A 9,915-nucleotide genomic window follows, 5' to 3' on the forward strand; every position below is an offset into this window, starting at 1 on the left:
ATGATGGACGATTTTTCCTCCCAGCTTCATATCATTAGATTTATATAGTTTACTTCTATGAATGATAAATATAAATATAAAAAATATAAAAAATATCAATTTTTAATGATTTGCCATAAAATTTGCATTATATCGCGAATATCATAAAATCTAAATTATTTGATATCAGAAAGACATTCCTAGTATAATGCAATTTGAAGTTTCTCAGGCCCTACAATAACACTGTGCAAAGGTGGGTGACCGACCCCCCGGACCGACCCCGTAAAACATGCTCAGAGCATTTCCTAATTTCCAGAAATGTCCTCACCCCACATTCGCTAGCATACCCCACCGGTACCCCGACATCTCACTACATATGGGTGGCGCTATTCAGAAACAAAATTAAGCCACATAGGATGGGGATCCACCTCGACACCTGTTTTTTCTTAGGCCTACATCATTTTTGTACTTAAATTTTGATTTCGGCCCGTTTTTCATTATTTGATATTTTAACACGGAATAAAGCAAAATGTACCGTGAAAAAATGTTTTGAAAAATCAATTGATTTTTTTCTTTCAAGATTGAGTAGGTGACTACTGCACCACCGATGTCATAATGTATGTTGTGTGCATTACCCTGTCCAAGATGCTTAAAAAACGTTTTTTATTGATGAGGAATAGTTTCTGTTTCTCTAAAACTTGTCAAAATATCAAATAATGAAATATTTGGAAATAATGAATTTTCCAGGACCGAATAGGGTAACGGGAAACTGGGAATCGACTTCCATTATGATTTTGATTTTTGGTCATGCATTGTCGATGTTTCATAATAATCATGATAATTGGGACTTCGGTATTGTAGGGATAAAAGATAGCTTACAACATCAAAAAGAAATGAAATAAACAAATGTTTTATTTTCATAACTTATAATAATTTAATATTTTCATAAATTTCAGTTTAAAAAAATACAAGTTGCTTTTCTGATGAACACGTGACAACAAACAAAGACCCTGTACTTGATCAAATGTTAACATATCCAGGTGTTGGTTTGCTGTCACGTGATCTGAATAATATACTTGATTTAAAACAAAAAGAAACAATTAAGAAGTTTCTTTGCAATGAAATCTTTTGAAGTTTGTTTTCTTTTTTGATTTGTTCAGTAAATCTCTTCATTTTGGTTTGTTTCAGGGTAATTGTCAAACACAATTTAATGAGAGTGGGGCCAAGCAAATGAAAATCATTATTTCTGTAAAATTATTTTCCTAGTTTCGTGGTTAAGCAAAACAGTTTCAGTTTCAGACCCAATATGTGAACTTAATCGATTGAATGATAATTGATTGATTGATTAATTGATTGAGTTTTTAATGGTGGATAAGAAAACGAAATCACTATCTCGTTTCTTCAAATGAAAATCATTATTTCTGTAAAATTATTTTCCTAGTTTCGTGGTTAAGCAAAACAGTTTCAGTTTCAGACCCAATATGTGAACTTAATCGATTGAATGATAATTGATTGATTGATTAATTGATTGAGTTTTTAATGGTGGATAAGAAAACGAAATCACTATCTCGTTTCTTCAAATGAAAATCATTATTTCTGTAAAATTATTTTCCTAGTTTCGTGGTTAAGCAAAACAGTTTCAGTTTCAGACCCAATATGTGAACTTAATCGATTGAATGATGATTGATTGATTGATTGATTGATTGATTGATTGAGTTTTTAATGTTGGATAAGAAAACGAAATCACTATCTCGTTTCTTTGCCCGGTAAGCATGATAAGTGAAATGCTATGGGCACATACTCGCTCATGATGTGCAGGTGTTTTAAAAGTTAGAATCCGGTTTAATATTCTTCTTCTTCACCTTCGCCTTCACCCTCAACTGAGTCGACACCAACTTCTTCATAATCCTTCTCAAGGGCAGCCAAATCTTCACGAGCCTCAGAGAACTCACCCTCTTCCATACCCTCACCGACGTACCAATGAACGAAAGCACGCTTGGCGTACATCAGATCAAACTTGTGATCCAGACGAGCCCATGCTTCGGCGATGGCGGTGGTGTTGCTCAACATGCAGACGGCACGCTGGACCTTAGCCAGATCACCACCAGGTACAACTGTTGGTGGCTGGTAGTTGATGCCTACTTTGAAGCCAGTTGGACACCAGTCGACAAATTGGATGGTACGCTTGGTCTTGATGGTAGCGATAGCTGCGTTGACATCTTTGGGGACGACGTCACCACGGTACAGCAGACAACAGGCCATGTACTTGCCATGACGAGGATCACATTTTACCATCTGGTTGGCTGGCTCAAAACAGGCATTGGTGATTTCAGCAACAGTCAGCTGTTCATGGTAGGCCTTCTCTGCAGAGATGACAGGGGCGTATGTGGCCAGAGGGAAATGAATACGTGGGTAGGGCACCAAGTTGGTCTGGAACTCAGTAAGATCGACATTAAGGGCACCATCGAAGCGAAGAGATGCAGTGATGGAAGATACAATTTGACCGATCAGACGATTGAGGTTAGTGTAGGTTGGGCGTTCAATGTCCAAGTTACGACGGCAAATATCGTAGATAGCTTCGTTGTCAACCATGAAAGCACAATCCGAGTGCTCAAGGGTGGTGTGGGTAGTGAGGATGGAGTTGTATGGCTCAACAACGGCGGTTGAAATCTGAGGAGCTGGGTAGACGGCAAACTCGAGCTTGGATTTCTTGCCGTAATCCACGGAGAGACGTTCCATAAGGAGAGATGTGAAACCAGATCCAGTGCCACCACCGAAGCTGTGGAAGATGAGGAAACCTTGAAGACCTGTGCATTGGTCAGCCTGTAAAAATGCAACAAAAATGCAAGAAAGAAATCGTTTAAGTAAATTCCGAAATGACCTTTTAATTTAATCATGATAACCTCTTGACAAAGTGTCGATATAGGAAAAAACTTTCACTGCTTTTTCTCCTATTTCTGAAAAGTTGATTAAATATATTTTGGTATGTAAAGAAACCTTAAATCGTTAGCTTTAATAAACCAAAACAATTATTTCAATCGGCTGATAACTTTTGAAGATATGCCCTTTTGTATAAAAATACCCGTTTTTCACTCTGTCCACGGATAGCAAACAGAGTGGTTGGGATGGCCCATGCTTAGGTTTATTAAGCTAACGACTCAAGGTTTCTTTATCAAAATATATTTGATTAACTTTTCAGAAATAGGAGAAAAGAGGGCACAATGAGGGGCCTCTTTTTTGGGGGACACCCTGTATATGCATCTAAACTAGTTGTTTAAAGCTGACGCAAATGACCATGTATAAAACCCCAAAGTCACTTGCATTTATGTATGTAAGGCAGAATTAACCGTCCATTTGTTGCCGAAATGAGTAACATGGGATTTTGGACACAGACGGTTCTGGCTCTAAGCCCTCGCTATGTTATTTACCTTTATTTTATTCTTTCTTCTGTATTCTTTTCCGGTCCTGCATTTCTATACTGATTATCATTTTACTGACATAAAAAAAAAGTTAGGCCGAATATCAGGAATAAAAAATAAAACATGTTTCTCGTCCCCTCCCGCTTCCTTTTTTGAGGCCGTTTTTTTTAAAAATTCAGTTATAACTTTTGAAGAAAGACGTCTATGAAGTTGGGATGCTTTCTACATTTGTATAGCTTGTCTAATATAGGCCTACAAGAAACACTTCTGGAAGATTCTGTGACCATTTAGAGGCGGCTTACCTACCAAAACAATAAAATAAAAAGGGCCTCCTCCTTTTTTCAGGGATTATTCTATACGCCAAATACCTAACCAAATATGGGTGTTAACACCTATTTTTCGATTTAAAAATAAATAATTAAAAAGCCCCTCCTCCTCCTCTTTTTTTTTTTTTTTTTTTTTTTTGGAAAACCCGGACGAGAAACATGTTGTACTCGGCATTAAGAAATAAAAATCACTTACCAATTTCCTAGTTCTATCAAGAACCAAGTCGATCAGCTCCTTGCCGACTGTGTAGTGACCACGAGCATAGTTGTTGGCGGCATCTTCCTTGCCGGTGATCAGTTGCTCAGGGTGGAAAAGCTGACGGTAGGTACCGGTACGGACCTCATCTATTTCAAGAAAAAGGGTAGTCATGATTTAATGATCATACTTACTACTATAATACTAGAGTGTTCATATATATATTTTAGGCAAATATAATCATTTTGACACATTGTTTTTCTTTATAATAAAATCGTCAGCATATAGAAATCATCAGCATATATAGTTATATAAACCCTAAATAACTTGTTATCAAAGGTTGGAACCGGGAAAATAAATTAAAATACTGATACTAAATAAAGGTAAAAATTCAATTTTTCTTTTCGAAACTGGATAAAGTTGTACATTTTAATTGCTATTGAGCAGCTTGCAATGCATTCTAATTGAACATGTTGAACGTGTCCCTGGCTGTTTAATAGAAGCAACTGTAATTAAAATTTACAATTTTATCCAGCTTTGAAATAAAAACTTTTTAACTTCTTTTAACAAAATTTTTAGGGCAGACTACAGTTTTAATTCTGTGTAAACCCCCTGGGCACTTCAATATGAAATGGATATACTTTCACAGAAAGAGGCATTCGGTGAGAGTAAAATGTAAAAAATATGGGGTCATTGGGTGAGAGCATGATTTTTGGCATTCGGTGAGAACAAAATGTAAAACATATGGGGTCATTGGTTGAGAACATGACCTTTTTCTTAAATGGAAACTTTGGGTAGGAGCCGAAACAGTGCCACAGAAACCTCAAACATTGAATTTCTAGTTCTAAATGGCTTCAAATTTCTTTGTGTTTTTTCCCTTCAAAATAAGTAACAAAATCAGTGATAAATGAAAGTTGCTGTTCAAATTGAAAAATAAGGGTCTTTGGGTGACATATCAAATGAAAAAATAAGGGGGGGTCTTAATCTTCAGGTGACAGAGCATGTGTTTGTAAACAAATATGGGGTCTCAGGGTGACAGCGACGCTGAAAAAGAGGATCTTTACAGCCCTACATACCGTCACCTCCAAAGTGGAGTGCCCCCCGGTGGTAGACCTATAACTTTAAAAAAAAATTGTAAAACAAAGCCGCTTAAATAACGCAATTGCGGCCGTGAATATTCGCCACTATAGGTTTCAATGAACGGTCGTTTTCGCTAAACATGGATTTTTTATTTAGCCTAATATTGTTATTAAAATAAAATGTGTGTTGAAAAAAAATTCTGGAAAACATTTTGGTGCCCCCACCACTTTATTTTTTATTTTTAAAGATTCGTTGAGCGCCCAACCAAAAAATGGGGTCAACGCCCACCCCCACCCGGTTCCGAAAACCTGCCCCAGTCATCATCATCATCACAGAAGCAGCAGGAGTATGAGTATGAATAACTTACCGACAACAGTGGGCTCCAAGTCTACGAAAACAGCTCTTGGGACGTGTTTTCCTGCTCCAGTTTCGCTGAAGAAAGTATTGAAGGAGTCATCGCCTCCTCCAATGGTCTTATCACTAGGCATCTGACCATCAGGCTGGATACCATGCTCCAAACAGTACAACTCCCAGCAGGCATTGCCCATCTGAACACCGGCTTGGCCGACATGGATAGAGATACATTCACGCTGAAATGTCCAATATTTTATCAAATTAATTTTGATGCCCGGTTTTGATGTTGGCTTATGAAATTATAGTTATGCTTTAAAGTGGTACTACACCCCTTGATAAATTTGTGACTATTTTTGCATTTTTCTCAAAAAATAATAACACACTGGTAACAAAGGTTATGGCAAGGGGCAAGGAATCCAGTTACTACACATGAAATTTCAGTGACTCAAGACAAGCGGTACGTTATTTATGATAAGAAAAGAGGTACCGCTAGAATGTACCTCATTTCTTAACATTATAATGAACCACTTGCATGTCTTGAATCACTGAAATGTCAGTGAAGTAATTGGATTCCTTGCCCCTATATACATAAATTTTTGTTACCAGTGTGTAGTTATTTGTTGAGAAAAATGCAAAACTAGTCACAAAATTTATCAAGGGGTGTAGTACCACCTTTAATAAGCTTTATAGATTATAGTTTAGAAAGATCCGGTTGTAGAACACTTTCAATTCAATTCAATATAATACACAATCAAATGAATTTCTAAATCATTAATATCATCACATTCACTGAACATTATTTAAAATAAGTTTGCTTTATATTATGGGTTCTTTCAAACCTCCTGAATAAAACAGTTTACAATGCATTGTGGGACGGGATTGGCAATTACAGCTAAACTCAGACCAACGACGTATCGGATTTTTTTCCTTATAAAATATTGTTTAAAATGTGTTTTTAAACATTTAACAAAATCTCGCAAACTAAATAATTATGTAAATATATTAATGATATAATAATTGATATTCAACTCTACCAAAACTGTCCTAAAATGACATGATTGCGAATTTGTAATGTCGATGGCTTTATATTAACATAATTTTGTCGTTTGATACAGTTTATGCAATTTATCAAAACATGTGTAAATATGATGATAATATTGAAGATTAATGATTTTTTATAACATTATCAGCCGAGATATTTTTAACCCAATGATATCAACGACAAAATTATATATGCATATACTTAAAGCACGATACCATACCAGTGGTTAGTACAGCCAGGGACCTTATACACGGTCCCTGGTACAGCTAACTGAATACTCTCTTTTACATATTATGCAAAATCATGTAAAAATTAAAATGTAAAATAAGAATAATTACTTACCATTTTGATAGGTTTGGTTTTCTTCTAAGGTTGTTGTAAAACAAAGATGAAGACTTCTACGTCTTTGGTTATTTCAAATGATCTTCTTTCCGTTTCCCAAATGTAATGGTTAGGATCAGAAAAGATAGTGTGACCGTTAACAACACATGCTGCCTTATATACCCGTTACCTGGTCAATACTTCATTGGTACCATGGCTACCATGTTACACAACTCTTACACGACACATTCTATCACCATTGTTTAAGTTACAGCGATATATTGTTGTAATTTGCCTTTGGGCAGTGTGTTATAGAATGCACTGCCCCCTACGATAAGATGACAGTTGTTATGGATTGCAGTATTTGATAGGGAGTATTGACATTATTGTTTACCATAACAACGACCAACGCAGCTCATATCTCGATAACAAAAATGTCCAATGTATACCATGTATACGATGTACCAAGTGCAATGTATTGATGTATATAATGTGCGGCTGTGGGGCTACATGATTGAAAAGCATCATGGTCCAAAGTTCAGTCTTGTACGTGTAAACTCAGACCCAGAAGATTATAGTCAAGATATTATTCAAGACTAGTCAACCTCGTGTAAAACATATTTTACCAAACGAATTTGTAAATTTAATGAACATTAACCATGATCCCAGCAAACACAAAAATGGTTTTCAACGTCACTAAGTAACAGCTCAGTTATAATATAAACGTGTTTTGGTTTTGGTCATTTTGAAACGTTTTTCATGACCCTTTTATAACCCGACATTTAGGCGTTTTTAAACTGACATTTAAATGTCGGGTTATGAAAACTGAGATCATGAACACATTTTTAAAACCTTCTATGAAAGATGTTTTAAAAATGGCATTGCAAAATATATTTACAACACTGAAATAACAATTCGTTCAAAAATGTTTTTGAATGTCATGTCATTAAAGCGTTTTATCATTTTTATAACACGACATTTAACCGTTTTCTGTAAAACGTTTAGTGTTTTTGCTGAGTTAACGATGTTTTAGTCATGTCATCATTTTGCGACAAAATCTCAACTTCTGAAATATACTATGTTGCGTTTTTATGAAACTAGCCAGGACGTCCCAAAGGTCTTTTGCCCCCGAGAAGTTAGAAACTTTTGGAGAATGAAGACCTGATAGACCATTTTGGCACTTGTGTAAAATTTAGTTTGAAAAAGCCGATCATACGGCTAGCCATTCGTGGACACATTTTCACTATTATTGCGTTAAATTGAAGTGCCAGAGATGTCCAAAGCAGAAGCTAAAACGGTCAATTATATTCAGGGGTGTGTCCTGAAGTTGGAAAATTTTGCAAAATAGGGGTTCAATTGAAGCCATTTGATGCATCATTTTGCACTATTTCTAGCATTGCTGTAAACAAAAATACGGAAAAGGGGTCCGAACTCAATTTGCAAATTTTCCAGCTTTGTATCAATAATATAAAGTATAATTCAAACTTTTCTAATGCAAGAAATTGCTAAAATATTATTAAAAGGGTCAATTTTTGGACAAAATGCCCCCCCCCCTCAGAGGTTGGAAAATTTTGCAAAATGTGGGTCCAATTGATTTAGCAGTGCATCATTTTGCACTATTTCTAGCATTTGCGCGCGAACAAACGGACACTCTCCTGTAAATAGCTCGAAATAGTGTAAACGTCTTTTCAAATACAGATTCTTTCAGTTTCCCAAATGCAATGGTTAGGATCAGCAAAAGATTCTGTGGCCGTTACCAACACATAGGCAGGACCGTACGCAGGCGGGGGTGTTGCGGGAGGTGCGACCCCCAATTTGGAAAATTTTAGAATTTGCGAGCGTACGGGCCTGCACATAGGCTTCCTTTGATACCAGTTACCACTGGGACGCACCATTAGATATTATCGGGGCGCTAGGGAGTTTTTTAGCTTTTTTTGAAAAACAAAACTTCGCCCACTAGTGAGACGAAAAAAAAATTTCCCACTAGTGAGACGCAAAAATAACTTTGCTCACTAGTAGTGAGATGAAAGAAAAATTGCCTATTCTGTATAAAAGTAGGCCTATACATTTAAATTGAAAAAAAGACAACTTAGCTTTGCCACCGAAGGCGGCCAAAAACAATTGCCCCCAAAGGCAGCGAAAAAAAAATCCGCCGCCTTTTCGGGGCTTGAGATTGGAATTCCAGTTTCCTTTCTCACGAAATAAGGGCTAAAAGTAAAATGGTACAATTGTGTTTGTGAGTGGCCTTCTCTCCTTTCTCCTTTTCCTTGCTATATATTTTCTTCCATTTCTTGCTATTTCTTGCTATCTGGGCCAGCATGCATTTGCCTCTGGGCAGTGTGTTATAGAAAGCACTGCCCCCTACGATAAGATAATCGTTGTTATGGAGTGCAGTATTTGAAAAGGATATTGACATTATTGTTTACTATAACAACGACCAATGCAGCTCATCTCGATCGAAAAAAAAGCGTCCAATGTGTATACTATGTGCTGATGGACATTACAGCTCAGTTATAATATAAACGTCTTTTGGTTTGGCTTTTGGTTTAAAAAAAACACACCTTATAACCCGACATTTATTTTCAAAATAATATTCTGGCCTAAATGTCGGGCTTATATGAAAAGGTTCATGAACACACTAGTGTTAATATGAAAGATTTTTAAAATGTTTTGCAAAATATTTTGACAACAATTGAATAACATTATGCCTATGTTAGAATATTTTGCAGCAATTTTTTCAAAAATATTTTTGAGTGTTATTAAAAACGTTTTATTATTGTACAACCCGACATTTATTTTCAAAATAATATTCTGGCCTAAATGTCGGGCTTAGGCCTGTATGAAAAGGTTCATGCACACACTAGTGTTAATATGCAAGATTTTTAAAATGTTTTGCAAAATATTTTGACAACAGTTGAATAACATTATGCCTATGTTAGAATATTTTGCAGCAATTAGTGTTATCAAAAACGTTTTATTATTGTATAACTCGATATTTAAACAGTATGATCAGTGTTTTTGCTGGGTTAATGATGTTTCATTTTATCATTTTGCTACAAAATTTCAATTTCTGAACTTACTTTATTAAATTAATACTATTAAGTATTATGGTTGTTTTATTCTATGAAACTCGTAAACGTCCGCTCTTTTTTGCCATACATATACCGCGAATTTGAAAATATATTTGAAAAGAAAAAT

The 9,915-nt window shown here is 35.8% G+C and overlaps 1 protein-coding gene across 1 annotated transcript; it reads right to left on the reverse strand.

Annotated features, from left to right (window-relative positions):
* Positions 1-873: 873 nt before the first annotated feature.
* Positions 874-6,898, reverse strand: LOC140157229 (tubulin alpha-1A chain-like). The gene is made up of 4 exons (XM_072180352.1): positions 6,739-6,898; positions 5,368-5,590; positions 3,921-4,069; positions 874-2,802 (listed from the first exon to the last, which is right to left on the reverse strand). Exons 1-4 carry the CDS (start codon positions 6,739-6,741, stop codon positions 1,822-1,824), a joined length of 1,356 nt encoding a protein of 451 aa, XP_072036453.1. The 5' UTR covers positions 6,742-6,898; the 3' UTR covers positions 874-1,821.
* Between the last annotated feature and the right edge of the window lie 3,017 nt (positions 6,899-9,915).

This window comes from Amphiura filiformis, chromosome 7, assembly GCF_039555335.1.
Source record: "Amphiura filiformis chromosome 7, Afil_fr2py, whole genome shotgun sequence".
Lineage (NCBI taxonomy): Eukaryota > Metazoa > Echinodermata > Ophiuroidea > Amphilepidida > Amphiuridae > Amphiura > Amphiura filiformis.

Bases quoted from the DNA above. Each gene is read 5' to 3' on its own strand.
- LOC140157229 (XM_072180352.1), bottom strand. The intron at 4,070-5,367 runs GTAAGTTATTCA...TTCTTGAAATAG, and splicing joins CTTGGAGCCCACTGTTGTCG to ATGAGGTCCGTACCGGTACC. The intron at 2,803-3,920 runs GTAAGTGATTTT...GCATTTTTACAG, and splicing joins TTGATAGAACTAGGAAATTG to GCTGACCAATGCACAGGTCT.